At 39.2% G+C, this 20733-nt stretch overlaps 2 protein-coding genes across 2 annotated transcripts; one reads left to right on the top strand and one right to left on the bottom strand.

The window, feature by feature from the left end:
- Positions 1 to 859: 859 nt before the first annotated feature.
- Positions 860 to 5813, bottom strand: rnf25 (ring finger protein 25). Its single transcript, XM_055223918.1, has 11 exons — positions 5718 to 5813; positions 5574 to 5623; positions 5267 to 5338; positions 4355 to 4451; positions 3727 to 3794; positions 3581 to 3650; positions 3415 to 3486; positions 3002 to 3148; positions 2372 to 2461; positions 2048 to 2182; positions 860 to 1611 (listed from the first exon to the last, which is right to left on the bottom strand). Exons 2-11 carry the CDS (start codon positions 5588 to 5590, stop codon positions 1072 to 1074), a joined length of 1308 nt encoding a protein of 435 aa, XP_055079893.1. The 5' UTR covers positions 5591 to 5623; positions 5718 to 5813; the 3' UTR covers positions 860 to 1071.
- A 1212-nt stretch (positions 5814 to 7025) lies between these two features.
- On the top strand, positions 7026 to 20547 carry anapc2 (anaphase promoting complex subunit 2). The gene is made up of 15 exons (XM_055223899.1): positions 7026 to 7283; positions 8000 to 8237; positions 9399 to 9720; positions 11176 to 11308; positions 11988 to 12180; positions 12338 to 12469; positions 13781 to 13900; positions 14880 to 14997; positions 15397 to 15575; positions 16153 to 16294; positions 16633 to 16708; positions 17166 to 17369; positions 18024 to 18156; positions 18273 to 18514; positions 19813 to 20547. Exons 1-15 carry the CDS (start codon positions 7200 to 7202, stop codon positions 20020 to 20022), a joined length of 2526 nt encoding a protein of 841 aa, XP_055079874.1. The 5' UTR covers positions 7026 to 7199; the 3' UTR covers positions 20023 to 20547.
- Positions 20548 to 20733: the final 186 nt, after the last annotated feature.

Raw genomic sequence — 20733 nt, forward strand, 5'->3', positions numbered from 1 at the left:
CAATCCATTTTTGACTAGGCAGTGTAGAAACAAAATATTTAGTAGTTATTTCACGTTTCTCTTTGCTACATAATTCCATATACCTGGCTTCGTATAGTTGATGTCTTCCATATGTATATACATTGTTATATTCTAAATTCTATTTCCATGGAAACATGCAGGTGACATGTCACCTCTAGAAAGTTGCATTCTGTGCTGTACCTTTAATTTTCCCCTTTCAAATTATGTAAGAATTATTCTTCTTGCCCTTATGATTTATTTTGTTTCTGTAAATGTTTCCTTTTCTTTTTAATTTACTTACACTGCTTAATAACTTCGTGTTTGCTTGAATATTGAATGTTAAAAAGTCAAAACAAAAAATAAAATAATGTTGAATATGCAATAGCCATTACTATATTGTATTGTCATAGTCTCAAAGCAGTAGACAATATTTAATTTGAAAATTTTTGGGGGGGCTTGTTCCCTCAACAAAAGAAATCGGATTGTCCCAAGAACTAAAAATGGCACATTTTGCAATGTCATACAACAATATTTCAAAGGATGGGTGAGTTAGTCAAATTAGTTGAGATATGAATATAATTTATTGGCATGTATTTTTGACATCAACCTGTTCTAGGAAAGGATGAAAAGTAGCAGTTTTGCGACAACCTGGAACAAACAATTTCCTTATTTGTTTAAGTCACCATTTTTTCATGCGCATTGTCCTTGATTTAAAAACAAAAATATATATATATCATAATTCAAATGAGCAGTTAACATGTGTCCTCTTGTTCAGACTAAAATTAGGTATTGTTTAATTAAATTTCACTTTTTGCCTCCATTCAGTCTTTTCAGTAAAATAAAACACAGTGAAACACTCTGACATTGAATAAAATTTAATAAGTAATTAATTAGTTTCATATGGCACAACATCCAAGAGCACAAGCAGCACCTGTTTCTTTGCGCAAAAGTACTTAGAATGGAGCAGATAGACAACATCCACCACTCACTGCTGTACACCCACCACTGTCTGCTGTTAGAGTATTTCACACTTGTTTGTAGAGAGCCACAGTCGCAGCCTTTTGCCCTTTGTCATAGCACCTCCTCCCTGGTTCTCTCCCTGTCCACGGGCCTGTTCGGGGGGCCTCTCCTCTGGCTCTTTCCCCCTCTGTGGCACTGGGGATGTGGGTGTCCTCCTCTGCCGATCGACCCTCTTCCCTCCCAGTGATGCCTCATTGGAGCTGGGTGGTGGTGGTGGTGGTGATGGTGTTGGGGCCCCCTTCTCCTGCCACGGTGCCCTCTTTCCGGCTCATTTTTGGGGGCTTCCATTAAAGCATCTGGGGGAGTTGGGTTTTTGTAGTCTTCCCTTAATAGTCGTGTATTCGCTGTTTGTTTGCCCTGTTTTGTGTCATTGGAGCAGAGGGAGAGACAGTCCAGCTGGTCTGTGATGGGTCGCTGCCTGTCCCCACGTCGTGAATCCCTCCCATGGGCGTGTCTCCGGGGGTTATGGGGGTCTCTGCACTGGTACATGCTGGTAAGGCCCGGGTCAGTTCCTGCGATGGGGTCGGTGTTTGGGGGAGAGGGTAAGTCCAAAGAAGGATCCACGTCTGGGTTTTCTGATGCAGCGGGAGCCTGTGGGAGAGAGATGAAAATTCCTAAAAACAAGCTAACCATCCACAATAGGGCTGGGTGCTATTGTAAAAAAAAAAAAAAAAAGATGTGATCTTGACGATCTGCTATTTTGGTCAAATCTCCATATCGTGATTGTGTGTTTTTTATTTAATGCAACTCTATGGTCAAAAACAGACACATTCCACCAGCCTCTTCTATTGCTCAGACTCCTCATGCTCTGCGTGAGTGACACGTGGATTCTGCCCATCACAGTGAAGAGTAAATTTTTAGAAACAGCAAATGGCTTTGGCATATATTGTTCACCCTTATTCCACAGGCTTTTTCCTGAGGTTATTTATCATTTAAGCACATTGTGTCGTGTGTGTGTAGGTTTCAAGCACTGTGGCCACAACAGCACAGGAGAGCAGAATACCTGAGGTAGCAGTTGACCTCTGACCTGTATATGGATGAGGAAGCGCTTGGACTCCTCCTCGGGGTCAATAATTCCTCCATTTGTTTTCTGTTTTTCTAGGATCTTCTGTAGCTCACTCCATTTCAGATTAAACTGTGAGGTTATCACTGCCTCGTCCACCTGAGGTAAAACACAATATAACACTATGAAAGCCCAGGTGAAATACAAAGTCAGAAAACAATTAATTTGGTCAGAGACTAGAATTTAAGCCTTAGACAGTAAAGCTCAAAAAGGTGCACAGCGGTCTAATTTCAAACTAAGTATTAGTTTTACAACAAATTCTAAAGGGGATGTTCAGAATGTTTTGACCTCAGGCAGCAGGGGGGCGGGGCAGGACAGCAGCTGGGACACGTCGTAGTTTAAAGGCTCTCTACAAACGGGACACACCACATTCAGCTCCTGTGGAAGAGATTCTGTCAGAACTCAGCTCACACTCTGCTTTTCTGAAAAACATTTGAACTGGTTCGTGTAGGAAATATGGTGCATCAGAACATGCTCCTGAATTAAACGTGTGTCCAGTAAGAGGATAAACTATTGGATATACACAGACAGCTATATTCAGCTATATACAGATAATCTCTGTCGTGTCTCAAGTCAGGCTCAGACCTTGCTGTCAGATTTGTTTATTTCAGTGACACATGTGAAATGAAGGAGCTTATTAACAAAATTACATTTCTCTCACCTCAGATTAACAGAGTTTAGTGGTTCACTCATTGGCTCTGCAGAAATCAGCAATCTTTTTCAAGCCCCTGAGATTTTTTTCATAATTAGTTTCCTCGTAAGCAGCCATATTTGTTTTGATACAGATGGACAATGCATGTCCCTGATTGGCTAAACCAACTGTCAATCACACTCATCTCACATCTTTCTAAAGTATTGGAGAAGCATGCATTTTGGGTCCCAGTGTCATCGTGGGTCATGTCTCCAATATGGCTGTACCTGTTTGTGACTGTTGTCACGGGTCTTGTCCTCTTGCAGCTCTCTCTGTCTCTGCTCCAGCTCGTGCTCCGAGTGCTGCACGTATCGCCCCAAACAGTGAGAGTGGAAATAGTGATAACAGCGCGTTTTGGTCAGAGTCTCCCCCTCCTGGATACATAACACAATAACACCAGTGAGTCAGGCTAATACATACAGATACATTGATGCAGTATCAGCCATACTGAGAGAAAATGAAGATCAACAAAACTATCTCTTGTTTCAACAAATAGTTTTAGCCACTACCTCGAAGTAGTCCTGACTTAGACTTTAGATTCATATTTACCATTACAGTTTGAACCAGAGGCAGCACTGTGTTTGCAAAGAGGTAGCAATAAGAACTGATTTTACTTAAACATTATAAACCTGAGCGGTACCTTAAAGTCGTAAAGACAGATAACACAGTTTCCATGAGGAATGTTGCTCTCAGTCAGGATTTCTTTAGCTTTCTGATGGAGAAAACAAACAATATATAAGAATCAAATGAAACTTGAACTCTAAAAAAAACAAACAAAAAAACAAACAAACATATATTGTAAAAACCTCTATGAGCTGGTACAGAACAGGGGAGCCCACACTGGCTACAGCCTCGGCCTGGAGACACTGCTGAACACTGGGACAGAAATAAAAAATAAAAGTAAAAGGTTTGAAATCTGTCTGGGTTTGTAACATGTTTAATATATTAATACCTCTTAATTTTATCATCTGAGAGGCCTCTGGGATTGTGAATGGAGATGGAGGGAGAGGACAATGGGTACTGAGGAAAAAAATTGAGGTACATTATTGGTAATGTACAGTTAGACTGGGTTATGAAATGTAATAAGCTCACAGAGTCATAGAATGTCCACTGTAAACAACATGTACTGCTGCTTATTGGAAAAAAGCTGCTAACTTCTACTCCAGTGGTTCCCAGTGGTGTTTTGTCTTGCTTACCCCCAAAGAGTTTGTCACACATCTTTAAGTACTGTGGTTTTCTTTTTTTTTTTACCATTACAACCAAAAACAACTATTCTATTTTCTTGTTTTAATTATATTTATATCAACATTATCCTACAGAGACATTATTAAGCAGGTAAAATACATGACTAAGAACCCATTAGATTCAATTATTCCATCTACTCAATTCTATCTTTCTTTTAAATCTGAAATCATCCGAAGTACCCCTGGGAAAATTGGTCCGGGACCCCTGGGACAATATCATTCCATATTTCAGTCTCCTGTCAATTGTTAATGCTACTGGAATTGTTTGCACTGTGTCCTTTTTGCAACATAGCTCTAAAATGTTATGATACATTTATGTTAATTCTTTGGCGTTACCTTTTGGTCCAGAGTCAGTGTGAGCGTGAGGCGAACAAACTGAGACACAGAGTCCTGAGCTGTGGATGGGTGAAGCACCAAACGCACTTCCCAACCTCTGAACACACAAGCACAAAATTAAAAACTCAATACAACATCAAGACAGTTTAACAAAGGGCTGTGCAAACGAGTGACGACAGCACATTATTGGAGGACTGACAATCTATGGACCTGTGTGGAGTTTGCATGTTCTTCCTGTGTTTGGGTCGGTCTCCGCTGGGTGCTACCGATCACTGACTACTGTACTGAGATACTGGCTATGTTTACATGCATACCAAAAATCTAATCATGACCTTATTTGTGGAGTGATCAGATTATTGAAATGCCATGTAAACAGCTGATGTGATGCAAGTAATCAGATTTCTTTGATTGTTCACACAAAATTATGCAAAAAAGTGCAAAACTGGAAAAACTGAAAGAATTATTTTAAAATTCATTGTACGTTGTTTTCCAAATACGACTCTAAAATTACTCTAAAAATCCATTGATTCACTGACACATGTTACCAGGTGTTTTTGATGATCAGATTTTTCTTGTGAATAAAAACGCCTATCAAAAACGGATAGCTTATCGAGTTATGTAATTATTCTAGTTATCTTATGTTTAAATGCACCCACTGGCTTAATGACACCTACACCCACTCATTACCATCCATTATGAACACATGAGGCCTTGTAGGTTTCATTTTTCATGACTTTAAAAAGCTGGTAACAAAAATATAACTAAATGAACCATCCGATTGGTTACAGGTGAACTCTAGTTGCATTTACATCAACCACAGGAGACATAATGACACCTTTAACGATATAGTATCCAAGTTATGAGTTTAGAATGTGTCAAAAACATTGTAATAATTTCATAAAATATTCTCACCCATCATCTGTCCGCTCAACCAGTAGCTCATCCAGATAAATGGACTGCAGCACCTCGATCTCAGACGCCACGCTGCACAAAAAAACATGCATTTTAACCTTTGTTTACGTGTTAGATTTATGTTATGTGTTCATGTTAGCACAGGGAGCTAAGGCTAGCAGCGTTAGCATGTTTCTGCTAAATGACAGCATGAGCCCAGAGCCAGAGGCCGTTTAAACAGTCTAACGGCTAAACTGTAAACACATGTATCGGGCTGTCGCACATTTTAACAGCTTTTATTCGTTTTAAACACGATTGTCACACTCACTCGCACTCTCCGGCCATCGTCTGTCAGAGGAACCGTGAAACAGGCTCAAACTGTTAAAAGTCACGGAAAAAAGTCTCAAATACAAAACAAAAGCTTAGACTTGAGGTTTCCCTAAATCCACATGACAATTTCTTTGATGTTTACCTGTGCTCTAGTTTCACATTTTTGCTTTTATTCAAATAGAGAACGTTTGAGCTTTAATCAGAGGTGACAGTCTGAAAATAGTGCCCTCCTGTGGTCGTTTTTAAAATTGCATGATTTCTTATTGTGAATGTCCAAACCGGAAGTAGTTTTACCCTGAATGATTTACTTTTCCCTGTAGTTTTGATATGTGGTCACAAGAGGGCGCGGAGTTTGTAATGAAGCCAAAAGAAAAGTAATTGTCTATTGTCTATTTTTTTTTCTTTTTCAAATTTACAAAATAAATCATTAAATGATTATTGTCACATAACAACGTAATTTTGAGAGAACGTATTTTCACTTCATATTAAAATGAAAATACAAGTATATAATATAATATAATATAATATAATATAATATAATATAATATAATATAATATAATATAATATAATATTATATTATATTATATTATATTATATTATATTATATTATATTATATTATATTATATTATATTATATTATATTATATTATATCATGTTATATATTTATCTAATCATATATCATATTAATATTCCATAATAAAATCTAGTATTGTTTATGTTATTATATTCCAAAATTCCAAACAGTTTAATATGAAATTATGTGATTCCTTATGTTTGATTCTCATTTACAGACCTCACCTGGCCATTTATTCTATTTTATAATTTACTTATTATTTGTGGTTGATTATTATGAACATTATAAAATAATATACTTTAAAGAGCATATGACTAGGACTACAACTTTTTTCTCAACTTGCTTCTTGACTTGCGTAAAACTATTATTTATTATTTAAACTATATTTAAATTTATATTTTCAAGAGATATTATCCCATGAAAGTAAGTAAAAATTTGAGAATAATGGAAACCTGTCAAACTCAATTTAATAAACGTATTATTCACCTTTAAATGTATTACACAATTAAATATATGTTTTATATGAAAACTCAAGTTCAACTTGAATCGATTATAACCCGTAGTAGTTTTACTCCCCAATGTTTAGCTTGACTAATATTTCAGTTACAGTTTAGAGCCACTGGAGGGCGCGCCCACACATGTTTTTGTCTATCGTTTACAGATACTTTTAACTGCTGCACTAAAATTTCTCTTTTCAATATTTTTTATTTTCTTTAGTAGAAATAATAATATAATATTTTTTTAAATATGTTTTTAAACTTAGTATTTATTTTAAACTTCATCTTTTTGTCTTATTATTGTTAGATCAACGGTAGAGGGCAGCAAGCGCACCAGCTCTGACCGGAAGTAAACCTGCACCCGCGAGAACAGAAACATGCTGCACAATTCTGCTGTGAAAATATGAATATTTAGCGGTATTTCAGCTCCACTGCGGTAGTTTAGGGTGCGTTATGTCCGGGAGCCTCCATGTACGTTGCTCATAGGGACATTTTCCGCTGTTGTTTGATTTTTGTAGGTTTGTGTCTGGTTTTATGAAGAGTTTGTGAGAATGGAGGAGGCGGCGATGGAGTCATCAGATTCCACCCTGAACCTGAGCCTCTCTGAAGCCTGGGACTCAGCCACGAAGGCTCTGGTGAGGACGACACTTTAGTGCGGTTTACTAGGTTTGCATCACGGTTTACATACATCAGATGACAAATGGACTAAACCAGCAGTTCAGCTAAGACTAAACCTGGACTCAATTGTGTCTTTTATGCTGGTTCTTCTGTCACTTCACTTCCAGAGACATGTTGATTAATCAAATTTGTAGAGTAAAGACCTAGCAACCCAATGCGCAATAAATTAATTGCTAAAGGAACTGTATGCAAGATTTTGATTTAAAATTTTATAAACATAACCTATCTGTCCTTAGATATGAGCGAAACATGTTACAATCAGATATAGCTTTTGCTGATTACAATTGTAATTTATTCTTGATTACAAAAACATAATGGACGTAATGGACAAATTGTTTGTTATAATTGTTTTTGTTCAACACGACTATCCAATCAGAAAGCAGAATGAACCTCTCAATGCGCCTCTAATTTGGGTTGCAAGTTTAAATCCTGACATCCAGTTGGTTTAAACCTAAAATCCTCTCTCTGATCTGAATTGTCATTACTTAATCCCCAACCAGTGCTAGTGCAGCCCCTGTAGCTCAGTGAGTGAATTCTGGAGGTTCTGAGCTTTCACATGAGGCCTGGCATGTCCATGTCCTGAGAATGACAAACATTTCTATAATAATAGAATTGCATATTTTCACTGTCCCTTCACTGTACCACATATTCACTCTCTCTCCTCTCTCCACAGCTATCCCCCTCTTCTCTGCCTCTCTCAGATTCCCTGTCTGTGCTTAGAGCTCACGGTGTAGAGTGTTATTTGGGCGGTTTCCTGTTGGAGGCGTTGCAGATGCGTTTATCGGAGTCTGTGGTTCCTGAGTTTTGGTCTGGACTAAAGCTACCGGAGAACGATGTGGACGAGAGGGGCCGTGCCGGGGTCCTGGTCTCTGCTTTTCAGACACTGCTCGACAGACTGGACCCTCTGCTCCGTGAGTCTCTCTTTGGGTTAAAAAACAAAACAAATGAAACAAAATTATTAAAGCAGAAATATTCTGCAAAAATGACTTTTCAGAGTTTTTACTTGTGTTATAGTTGTTTCCCCTTCTCATTTACTCTCTCAAAATAGTTTCTGGATTGATTTGTGCATGTCTGAGCAATCTTTAGTCGCTTATTTTCAAGACGCTGTATTGCAGATCAATCCCCGTTTTCACCGCCACCGGCATACACCCACTCCTTTGTGCTCCAATTTCCTTTTCTTAATCAGTAATACACGGCAATGTAGCTAACGTGGAAGTCAGCGGACTTGTTTCTTTTATTAAATCCTTTTAGAAGAGTATTGAGATTTAAAATGTCAAATTATATGCCATATTATAACATGATGATCCACAGGTGTCATAGATTATAACTATAGAGCAGACACAAGCACAATATGTCTTCTTTAATTATTTTTTATTTTGTAGAATCTACAGATGTCAGCATTTCAGATGGAGATTTTATTACTCAGTGGATAAAGCGCCTCTGCAGACTCTGCATAAATAGTTGGTTATTTTAGTTTTGGTGTTTATGGTGTACAATTTAACTGCATGTCTTCATGGATATGATATCGCTGGGATGTTCCACAGTACGGCATTAAACGTATATCTAGCATTTTCTTAAAGGTATTATTATGACTCAAAAAACACTTTTAAAATCAATAATCATTTTTGTAAGTCCTCTCCTCTCTGCACAAATCTGACCTGTAATTTGACCTGGTGGTGTCACTGCTTTTTTCTTTGGCGATAGATAAGTTTAATGCCGTTCCAGGCAAAGCAATAAAATCTCTATGGAGACAATCAAATGGCAGACGCACCACCAAAAGTTACATAGTGCGCCTTTAAGTCAGTAAAGTCACTGTATTCATTTGGTTGATTTATATCTTCTAACTGACTCTAGTGCTCATTCTAGCAGATAGTACATCTATAATTCTAACATGCCCTCAGATAGAATGTTCTGGGCCACTGTTCTTTTTCTTACTGAACCATATTAAATGTCCCGTTTTTTTATACAACCACCTCCACAAACATGTGCTAAAATTCACATGATTTTTCTGAAAGCACCGCAGAACTGCCATAATATTCAGAAGATTATTGTGTCTTCTCTCCCTGTTATAGGTGCCCTGGAGCGTCTGCAGCCCCCCCTCAGCTCTGCCCGAGCCCCTGTCTCCGCCCCTGTCTCCCTCTCTGACCGCGCCCACACAGTGATCCGGGCCCTGCTCCTGTCGCGCCCCTGTCCAGAGCTGGAGGAGAGAGTTCTGGAGTTCTACAGTCGAACCTTCTCTGTGTACATGAGGCAGGAGGGGGGAGAAGGAGGGGAGGGGCCGGAGGAGGGGGCTGACGGCCAGGAGGGGGCGCTGTGTGCTGGGTGTGCGGTGCCCACAGACCAGTGCTGGTGCAGAGAGGCCCTGGAGCAGCTGCAGCGCCTCAGCCACGTCCTGTGAGTCTGACACCAGAAAGAAAACACTCTAAGATAACACATTTTACATCGCTGAAGAAAATATAGACGATAAACGATAATATTGAAACTAATTTATGACACTGACGAGTTAACCTTAAAGCAGAACTATTCCCAGGAAAAACATGAATTGCAACAAATGAGTCATAGTTTTTATTATATTATTATATTTATTCCATCCTCTACAGCTCAAAAGTAGAACAGAAAAATAATTCTAATTGAAAACAGGGTAAAAAAAAAAAAAAATTGATTAAGCTGTCTTAATAATGCTTATAATTCCTAGTTCCTGATAGTCTCAGTCAGGACTTTTTTTTTTCTCTCAATTATGAAAATGAATGTTCATCTGAAAACACTGCACTGGTCTATATTTTATGCAGAATTAAAATATGATTATTCTTTTTACTTCATACCTGTTACTAAAGAATCTCTTTTGTAGTAACATTCATAAATCAGTTTCATTCATAAATATCTTTTGTTCATAAATGTTGAGAGGTGTTCATGCGTGCTCTGTGTTACATGTGTAAACTGCAGCTCTTAGGAGTAGGTGCTTTTATATAGTTGTATTATAGATCTATTGATTCACCACTCGGACTGAACTAGGAGGTGATCAGAGGACTCCCACTTCAGATACAAGTTCAACTGTGACTTATTACAACAAGTGCTAAACAAAAGTGGATTTGAGGATAACTACACATAAACGATATAAACACATGATAAAGGTTAAATCTGACAATAGTCTGTAATTTAATTTAATAATTAAATTTAAGTTACACATATTTGTTATAGCGCGGTTCACCTTTCGCAGCCTCGCTGGATTTTTTTTTTTGTTGTGGAATTTTTTTTTTTTTTTTTACAGTGTATGAACATGCATTGTGTTCTGCGTCCTGATTGACTGAGGGACTGTAGACCATTGTCCATCAGTGTCCTCTGTGCTGTGTCTCCTGTACAGTACAGAATCTGTTCAGACAAATTTACATAAATGTTGGATCGCAGTGTGACTCTGAAGTGCTGTTTGCAAGTTTTCTCCTTGACAAAACCCACAATGTCGATGAAAGTCTGCACCAACAAATTTCAGAAATGCTTTGGATTTAAGTGTTTCTCTGCACGGAGAGGCACTTCTGCAGATACCGCTGGAGCAGAGGCACATGAACAACAAATTTAAAGCGATCATCAAGATGAGGGATATAATATATGAAGGTTTGAACTTTGAGAGTGTATAAAAAAGAGAGAAATGTGAGAAAATGTTAATGCCTGTGTGAGAAAAGTGTATAAAGTGTGTTTAGAGCGTTAAAACATGTACAACAATGGTACAAATAAAGCTGACTACTTTGCGTATTTTGCCTATTGTGGGTTATTTTTAGAACGTAACTCCCATGATAAATGAGGGACCACTGTAGTTTAAATGTTACAGGTGAATATTTCTGCCCTGTGTTGTAGGTGTAAACTACAGCTCCTGGAGTGGGTGAGTTCAAAGGCAGTAACTCAGATCCTGCACAAACTGATCGAGCAGCGGATGGAGAGACACTGCAGGGGAGAGTATGAGCGGTCCTTCCTCATGGACTTCCAGGAGGTAAATGATGTTCTGGGACAAGAACTGAAGACAGCTTTTTATGACTGATACAAATTTATAGATTAAGATTGTTCAGTTACCTTTTCAATAAGTTGTTGACCTTTTGGCACTTGATAAAACTGAATGATGATTATTTAACTGAAATTTAATAAATTAATTATTAATTGAATTAATGCATTTGTACAATGAGCCTTGCATATTCATGATTTGCTACATGTTACAGGCCAAATATCTAATGTAATATATACATATATATCCTGGCCCGGCCCCTCTGTCAAATTTTAGAACCCATTGTGGCACATGTTTGTAAGTGTTGTTGTCTAAATTAGGACTGCAACTGTTCTTTGTAATAATTATAATAGTATTTTTACCATCATAGTTGTTATCTGGACTATACAGACTCAAAACATTTATCAAAAGCCATTTATAACAAAGATAGTGGCATTATTATTACCTTACTGTTTCAGTACAAATAAATATTTGACTAGTTGACCACTTAAATAATTGTTAGTTGCAGCAGTAGTCTAAATTACAGGATTTTTACATAGAATAAGACCCCATGGAGACACATTAAGGTTTAGTTTTCAAACATCAAACAGTTTCTGGCAGAAATATTGTCATCCTTTGATTTACAAATTCTGACTATCTAGTTCTGTTTCTTCTTTTTGTCTCCCACTAGTGGTTGGAACAGGTGTTGGGTTGGCTCAGGAAAGTCTTCTCCAGTGAAGCGGACAGGGGCCTCTCCTCCTCTGCCTCTTCCAGCTCCCCTGTCTCTTCTCAGGCTCACGTCCTCTCCACAGCCCCTGTTCCTGTGGAGGGTCCTGGTTCTCCCATGGAAGCTGTCTGTCCCGTCAATGCTGCGTCCCCAGTGGGTAGGACAGTCATGATAATTACTATATCAATGGTTGAATCAAGAGGGTTGAGTCATTAACTACAAACTGCTTAAGTGTTTCATTCTGCAATTTTGTACAATATCATCTATATTTTCTTCAACAATATACCTCACTTCTAAATGTGTTATTGTGACAGGCCTTTCCATGGGTGCTGGGTCTCCCTTGGGTGCTAGCTCGGTGCTGAAACAGTGGAGGTGTCACATGCACCAGTTTTTCTGCAGAATTTACGTTAACATGAGGATCGAGGAGCTGTTCAGTATCATACGAGGTGAGTGCGATTCCGAGATTGTGTCAAATCAAATTTATTTATAAAGCACATTTAAAAATAACCACGGCAATATAAAGTGCAGTCGTCTAAACCAAAACATGCAAAAACATGATAAAGCAATACAATACTAGTCTTACTCAGCTTGTTAAAAGTTTGTCTGTTTTATTTAAACTGCAACCAGATTTTAATGAAATCCAAAATTCCCTAATAAATCTTAAACTGTCTTTGAATGCAAATAAAACTAAGTATATGATTTTTTTTCAAAAAAATAAGTAACTACAAATCTTTATACACTAAATGGTACATTGATGGAAAGTTAACACTTTTGGCTTGACGAAAACGTATCCTTTAAACTGTTACATAATTCTATGATATGTTTTTTAAAGTCTCAATTATCATTTTGTTAAATAAACAAATATTGTATCCCATTAAATTACAGAAAAGAAATGGTGCAAGCAACCTTCCTCTCATACTGGATTATGGGGTTGTGGTGTACATCACTGTATTCTCTACAAAAAAGTGGGTTGTCCATCACTGTCTGTTCGAAGAGAGCAGCACAGTATGAAATGTATCTATAAGAAACTGCCAGAATACCTCACCTGCTTGTTAATCATTGATAACGGAACATTTAATACTAGATTACATAACTGCATAAGGCTAAAAACTAGCTGCACCAAAACTGAGATGAGGGGAAAAAGGCTTTTAGCTGTTGTGCTTTTCCTTGGAGTGTATTCCATTTTTGTGAAGCAAAAGTGGATACATTGGTGACATAATCGTAATTTAATAATGTTGTTTTTTTCTGCTTGTATTGTATTTTAAACAGGGCACTCATGAAAGAGAGAGTCCAAGAGCTCTCATTGGGTTCCCCTACATAAATAAAGTTAAAAGACAAAGCCAGTGCAAACAAATGAGTTTTCACCAAAGATTTAAAAAATATTTAAAGATTGGAAATGTCTTCCTCTGGGTATTACAGTCCAGAGTCTAGGACCAACTCCAGCAGAAGCCAAGCCCCTTTGAGTTTTTAGGCAGGACCTTGGAACATCAAAAATCATCTGGTCCGCTGATCTCAACATTCTACTGGGAACATGGACAGAAAGAAGCTCAAAGAGACAGAGAGGGGCCAATCCATGGAGACACATGGAGACATTTAAGAAACATCATTAGAATCTTAAAATCAGTCTTGAAGGTCCAGTCCTATTAAGCGAAGTTAGATTATCCCACAATTGTGTCTCCTGAAACCATTTAAAAATAATAATCAGGTATTCAATTAAGTGTCTTGTTGAATTACTTGAGTACTTTTGTTTTGTTCAGATTTCCCGGAGTCCAAACCCGCCATTGAGGACCTGAAGTTCTGTTTGGAGCGAACGAACCAGAGACAGCAGCTGCTCACATCACTGAAGACTGCGTTTGAGAGCCGCCTACTGCACCCAGGTTTGTGCCCACACTTCTGTATCCTATACAACCACACAACCAAGTCTGTGCCTCTGTCTGTGCCTCTGTCTGTGCCCAATACAACCAGGTCTGTGCTCAAGGTCTGGATTCAGTTGCTGGGTTTCACTTGACACAACTACATTCTATAGGCCAGTAATATTTAATACAGATAGGGGAAGCTAAAATGAATATTGTTAAAATACTAATGTTTATTGTAATACAGCGAGTTGCAGGGTTTAATCACTAAGAAATGTCAACATTCATGCATTTGCCTTTTGGATATTTCGTGGCAAAGTGCAATGTTGTCAAAAGTAAGAACTGGCTCTTGGGCCTCATCTGGGAGTATGACATCATCAGTTCTGAAAACCACCTAAAAGGCTCTACTAATATCCTCGTACTCTACTAATATACTTTAAATCAACTGTTGTAGATAATATAAACTTGTTCGCTGCATCTGGGGGCAATGATTAATAGAATGAAATATTCCTATAAAAATAAGGACTGAACTAGGAGGTGATCAGAGGACTCCCACTTCAGATACGAGTTCAACTGTGACAACAACAATGCTGAACAAAAGTGGATTTGAGGATAGCTACAAATAAACGATATAAACTTGATACAGGTTAAATCTGACAATATTCTGTAATTTAAGTTAATAATAATTTAATTTAAGTTACAGATAATTGTTTAGTGTTTTCATTTCTGTAGCTTTCAGTTTAGCATTAGCCATATTGTTTACATACGAGTGTTTAACCAGTTGCCTGAATGCAGCGGTTGAAATTGGTGCTTGTGCATAGCTGTATTAGATATATAGACACTTGGATATACAGTGGTCCCTCGCTATAGCACGGTTCACCTTTCGCAGCCTCGCTGGATTTTTTGATTAATAGAATGAAATATTGCTGAAAAGGTCCATTATAATCCCACTGTACTGTGCCTTGTCTATGTAACCTCACTGTGTTTTCCTCACCTTCTGCAGGTGTGCACACATCTGATATTCTGACTGTTTACATCTCAGCTATTAAAGCTCTGAGAGAACTGGACCCTTCTATGGTCATCCTGCAGGTTGCCTGCCAGCCCATCCGCAAGTACCTACGGTAAATGACCATCTATAGAGGGGTTTGCCCACTAACTGGAGGATGAGAGGTTCAAACCTCAAATTGTATACTGCGGATGTGTCCTTGAGACTTTCATACCCTAAAACCTGCAAAATCATGCTAATGTAGCCCTTATGAATAATGCAATTATCCAAAACGGATAAAATTACTGAAATATAACCTGAACTATACTGGTCTCTGGTTTGACACATCTTTTGTCCCTGGTCTGGCCCCTGGTCTGGCCCCTGGTCTGGCCCCTGGTCTGGCCCCTGGTCTGGCCCCTGGTCTGGCCCCTGGTCTGGCCCCTGGTCTGGCCCCTGGTCTGGCCCCTGGTCTGGCCCCTGGTCTGGCCCCTGGTCTGGCCCCTGGTTTTGACACTTGCATTGTGGTCCTTTTAAGGACTCGTGAGGACACTGTTCGTCAGATTGTGGCTGGTCTGACCGGAGACGCTGAGGGATGTACAGACTTGGCCTCAGAGCTGTCCAGAGGAGACCCAGTGACTCTGGAGCTACAGGAGAGTGACGAAGAGGGAACTGATCCAGAGGAGTGGACGCCCGATCCAACTGATGCTGTGCCTGGTCAGTAAACTCACACATTGACAGTGTTGCTGTGTACAGGCTGTGACGTACGGATTTGCAGTTTATCAAATTTCTATCCATATGGAGATTCAGTCTACTATTGTCTACACACTTAACACTTGAAAGCCATTTTTTGTTTCAATAAGCCAAAATAAAATCAACTCAAAAATCATGATCAATCAACATAAAAAAACAATAAATAAATTGTCATATAGCCCAACCCTAATCAGACAGGCCAGTGGCTCAGAATGCCAGCCACATCTGTTAGTCTGCCCCAGAATGTGGCTGTGGAGTAAATGAATAATGGACTCAGTGAAGCTCTTTGAGAAGTTGCTGTTGAGCGGTAAAACATACATTTGTTACACGCATTATAAAGATGGTTTGTCCATTATTATACATATTTTAAAGAATAAAACAGATTTTTTGTTGCTCTATTAGGCTTTCACTTTTCAGACCTAAAGTGGTGATACTGAACTCTGTAGCCACAGTCGCCCTGGGGCAGACTGACACAGATATTGCAGCCAGAACACTCCAGTCACATGATCAGTCATGTGACCTAACTCTGTCTGTGCTTCAGATAAATCAGGCCCGAAGCGGCGCTCCTCTGACATCATCAGTCTGCTTGTCAGTATCTATGGCAGCAAAGACATCTTCATCGACGAGTACAGAGCCGTGTTAGCCGACCGACTGCTACACCAGCTCAACTACAGCACTGCCAGGTAACACTCAAACACATTCATATTCGATTATCGATTATTATCGATTATTATCTATTATTATTATTATTATTATTATTATTATTATGTTTTTAAACAATGTAATGCCAAACATGTAACTGTAGGAGCTCTCATCTACAGTGTGCACTGTTCGATTTCATCCCTCCTGACCACCAGAGGGCCGTGCTGAAAGCACTGAAAGATTCTGTGTGAGTGTTTCCAGGACTGCCCTCTGGTGGTCAAGAGGGATTCATGGAACCGTGGCTGTATCATATAAATTGACCACAGGCTGAAACAGTGAAAGACCCTGAAGGATCCTTCCATTCTGTTCTGTGTTCCAGAGAAATCCGAAATGTGGAGCTATTGAAGCTGCGTTTTGGAGAGTCTCACATGCACTACTGCGAGGTTATGCTGAAGGTAAAGAACACACAGCAAAACTAAACTTTAGGTAAAATACATTTTGGGGGTCTATATTTATTGTAGATACTTTTTCTTTGCATATATAAGTCATAGATATTTATTCAATCCTTTTCAGTTCCAATCTTATAAGAAATCTTCCAGCAGTACAAAGTTGTTAGGTTTTTCATTCTGCTATTTATTTTTTGAGGATAATTGTACTATAGGGACTATAGGGTTAAAATGTCAGTCATCTATATTTTCTTATACAATATAATATATATACAATATATCTTACACGGGCCTAGTCAGTAAAACTCTTAAGTTTGTCAATTCAGTCATGCCCTTTCTGAACAAATTAAGTTGAATTGTTAAAAAACGATCCAGGGGCCTGTTGCACCTGTGTGGATCAGGATCAGGCCTGTGGATAAGTCTTTTAACATATTTGGTGTTAAAAGTTCACGTTCTTCCTACTCAGGACATGGCGGACTCACGAAGGATAAACGGAAATGTTCGTGAAGAAGAGTCCCGTCTGAACAAAGAGGAGCAGCCATCTCTTCCTCTCTCCGCCATCATCCTCTCCTCTGAGTTCTGGCCCACACTGAAGGAGGAGAAACTAGAGCTTCCCCCGGTGGTGAATCGGGCCATGGAGGAATACACACACCGCTATGAGAAGCTAAAGGTATGTAATGCTAACAAGGAGCTAAAGGTAGCATGCTAACGAGATGCTAAAGGTGTGTTATGGGGCTGGAAGGTCAAATGTAATTTGAATGACTGCACTTGGCCAATCATAGTACAGCACTGGGACTGAATGGCTAGCACTGTTGCCTCACAGCAAGAAGGTCCCGTGTGAGTTTCATGCCAAGTTTGGGCTAATCCTCCAGCTATGTAGTAGTTGAATTATCAACGGGGTCCATAAAGTATAACCTCAGATTAAAACCATGAGATGTGTTCAATTCAGGGCTGTACTCCAAATATTAATACAGCAATATGTCGTGACAGATAGTGATACACTTATCGATACAGGGATACTTTCAAACATTTATTCTACTTGCTGTTATACACTGCTGTATGGCAGGGCTTAAGATGCAGAGCCAAAAAAGATTAGTTGTTAACTTTAGATTTAAAAATATTCTATGAATCCCGGATGACTGCCAGAGGACTATGCTATAAACACCGAGTTTCCCTGCGCATGCACGAAGGGTGGAAATACAATCATTTATTGTATTCTAATATGAAGGGGATTGTACACATGAAGTTCCAATGCGTTATGTTATTTAGCACAATAAAAATATACATTTGTAAAAACTACACTGACTGTTGCTGTTGTGTCCAGGCCATGCGCACTCTGAGCTGGAAGCCTCACCTGGGCTCAGTGACTCTGGATGTGGAGCTGGAGGATCGAACCATCACAAACCTCACAGTGTCTCCCATCCATGCAGCTATAATCCTGCACTTCCAGGACAAGAGTACGACTCCTCTTTCTTATCTACTCTTGTCATACCACATCTGCGCTACACTGTATCTGCTCTGTCAAACTATAAAAGAGCTAACTTTAATGAATGTGTCCGGTCACTGCCATTAGGTGAGTGGAGTCTGGAGGAGTTGAGCGCTCAGCTCGGGGCCCCTCGGGACCTGGTGCACAGGAAACTGGCCCTGTGGCAGCAGCAGGGAGTTCTCCGGGAGGAAGCAGGGGGACGCTATAGCGTCATGGAGACGGGCTCATCCAGAGAGAAACTGGAGCGTGGAGTGATGCTCATTGACAGTGACGAAGAGCGGGATTCGAACACAACCACACAGTCTGAGCAGAGGGAAGAGAAATTACAGGTACTAAAGCTAAAGGGGCTAAAGCTAAAGGGGCTAAAGCTAAAAGGAGCAGAGTGAGGAGAAACTACAGGTATGACAGCTATATATACTAAGGCAAGGCAAGTTTATTTGTACAGCACAATTCGTACACAAGTAATTCTAAGTGCTTTACAGAATGAGGACATTAAAATAACACAAATCAAAACATAAATAATCACAAATAATCATCATAAAATTTACATTAAAACAGAAGAGTGCAGAATAAAAACCTTTCAGTCATATGCACAGCTAAACAGAACTGTTTTGAGTGTGGATTTAAACATTGTCAAAGTAGAGGCCTGTCTCACATCTTCAGGAAGTCTGTTCCAGGTTTTAGCTGCAAAAAACTGAAACGCTGATCCTCCATGTTTAGTCCTGACTCTGGGCACCAGCAGGAGGCCAGTCCCTGAAGCCCTCAGAGTGCAAGATAGTTCATATGGCACTAATATGTGGGAGATGTACTTTGGACCTAGGCCATGGAGAGACTTGCACACAAGCAGAGCTGCTTTAAAGTCTATTCTTTGAGCTACAGGAAGCCAGTGCAGAGACCTGAGCACAGGACTTATGTGCTCGTACTTCCTGGTTCTAGTCAGGACGCGAGCAGCAGTGTTCTGGATGTACTGCAGCTGTCCTAAGCCTTGTTTGGAGAGGCCAGTGAACAGGCCGTTACAGTAGTCTAACCTACTGGAGACAAATGCATGAATAAGTCTCTCCAAGTCTGGCTTTGACAGTATACCTTTGATTTTTGCAATGTTTTTTAGGTGGTAAAAAGCTGCAGATGTTACTGATTTGATGTGGCTGTTAAAGTTCAAGTCTGAGTCCAATATTACCCCTAGATTTCTAGCCTGATTTGAAGGTTTTAGAGAGAGAGAGAGAGACTGGAGGTGACTGCTGACACTTTCTCTATGTTTCTGTGGACCAAAGATGATGACTTCAGTCTTGTCTGAGTTTAGCTAATGCTAAAGGTCATTGCCCGATTTGGCACCTTTTTAAGTTAACCTGTTTGTCTGTTGTGAGATGGTGGGATCAGAGTTAATACTTGTGAAAGCCTACAAGTATTTCTAAGCTTAAATATATTCATATTAAAGTTCAATCACTTTCTTTTATACTCAGCTAACTTTGATTATGGTCAAATACAATCATTTTTGGTTTTATTTTTATTTTACTCATGAAGTAAGACCTAGCTCAGCTGTTTTCTAATCTTTATTACATAAAAAAAAATCTGATACAGCCCAGTTAAACCTTCACCCCTGATGCTAACCCATGTCATGTCGTTGCAGCTATTCTGGGCATACATTCAGGCCATGCTCACAAACCTGGACAGTATGACACTAGAGCGTATCCACTCAATGCTGAGGATGTTCGTCGCCACGGGACCTGTCGTTACAGAGATGGACGTGGAGGAGCTGGAGGCTTTTCTGCAGCGAAAGGTTCGGGAGCATCAGCTGATTGGGTCTGCAGGGGTCTACAGGCTGCCCAAGTCCAAGTGAGGGTCCACAAGCCATACAAGAATCAGTAAAAACAATATAAAATCGAACTCTGATTCCACCATCTCAACCATGTTTCAGAAGTATAACTGCCATTTCTTCACTTTGAAATAAATACATTAATTTTTATAAATGAGCAGAAAACAAATGAGTTATTTGAAAATCTGAAATCCAGATGGGCTTAAAGGTGGGCAGAACTGTTCAAGTCTATGCTTACACACGCACCTGTCCTATTGGTCAACCTCTTATGGTCTGATGGAGTGACAAGTGGATTAAACCAGTAAGTCAAGTGAACTCTAAGAAGATGCGACCTCGGCTTAAAGAAAATGAATTATTTGCTATATCGCTCACCTCACCAAGGACTGATGGGAGATGTTGGGTCCTTAGATGGGAAAATTGCTCCAGGACTGTCACCATGACTTTTGAGAACTTCTTAAAAAAAAAAAAAATACAGTACAGTGTACAAGTGATGAGACTCTATCCACAAAGCACTTAACTGTTTTCAAATAAATGTTTCAATGTTGGATCCAAATGTTTACATAATTTTATGTTGACATGAGAAATTGTTATTTTATGCCTTGTCTGGAAAATCCATATTAAGCCATATTAAACTTCATTTAATTGGGAATGTGTGAAGAGAAGAATCTGAAGAGAAAAAAAAGCTCATTAGAAGCAACTGTCATAACTGTAGTTGTTGTTTTAACACACCAAATT

The sequence above is a fragment of the Periophthalmus magnuspinnatus genome, chromosome 8 (assembly GCF_009829125.3).
Source record: "Periophthalmus magnuspinnatus isolate fPerMag1 chromosome 8, fPerMag1.2.pri, whole genome shotgun sequence".
NCBI lineage: Eukaryota > Metazoa > Chordata > Actinopteri > Gobiiformes > Gobiidae > Periophthalmus > Periophthalmus magnuspinnatus.

What these genes read in the sequence shown, in the direction of transcription:
- rnf25 (XM_055223918.1), bottom strand. An exon ending in TCTGTCTTTACGACTTTAAG is followed by an intron (nt 3,149 to 3,414) that starts GTACCGCTCAGG and finishes TTATGTATCCAG; the next exon opens with GAGGGGGAGACTCTGACCAA. An exon ending in CCGCCCCCCTGCTGCCTGAG is followed by an intron (nt 2,183 to 2,371) that starts GTCAAAACATTC and finishes GTTTTACCTCAG; the next exon opens with GTGGACGAGGCAGTGATAAC.
- anapc2 (XM_055223899.1), top strand. Translation starts at nt 7,200, where the DNA reads ATGGAGGAGGCGGCGATGGAGTCATCAGATTCCACCCTGAACCTGAGC. An exon ending in CAATGCTGCGTCCCCAGTGG is followed by an intron (nt 12,181 to 12,337) that starts GTAGGACAGTCA and finishes TTATTGTGACAG; the next exon opens with GCCTTTCCATGGGTGCTGGG. An exon ending in ACTGCGAGGTTATGCTGAAG is followed by an intron (nt 16,709 to 17,165) that starts GTAAAGAACACA and finishes CTTCCTACTCAG; the next exon opens with GACATGGCGGACTCACGAAG.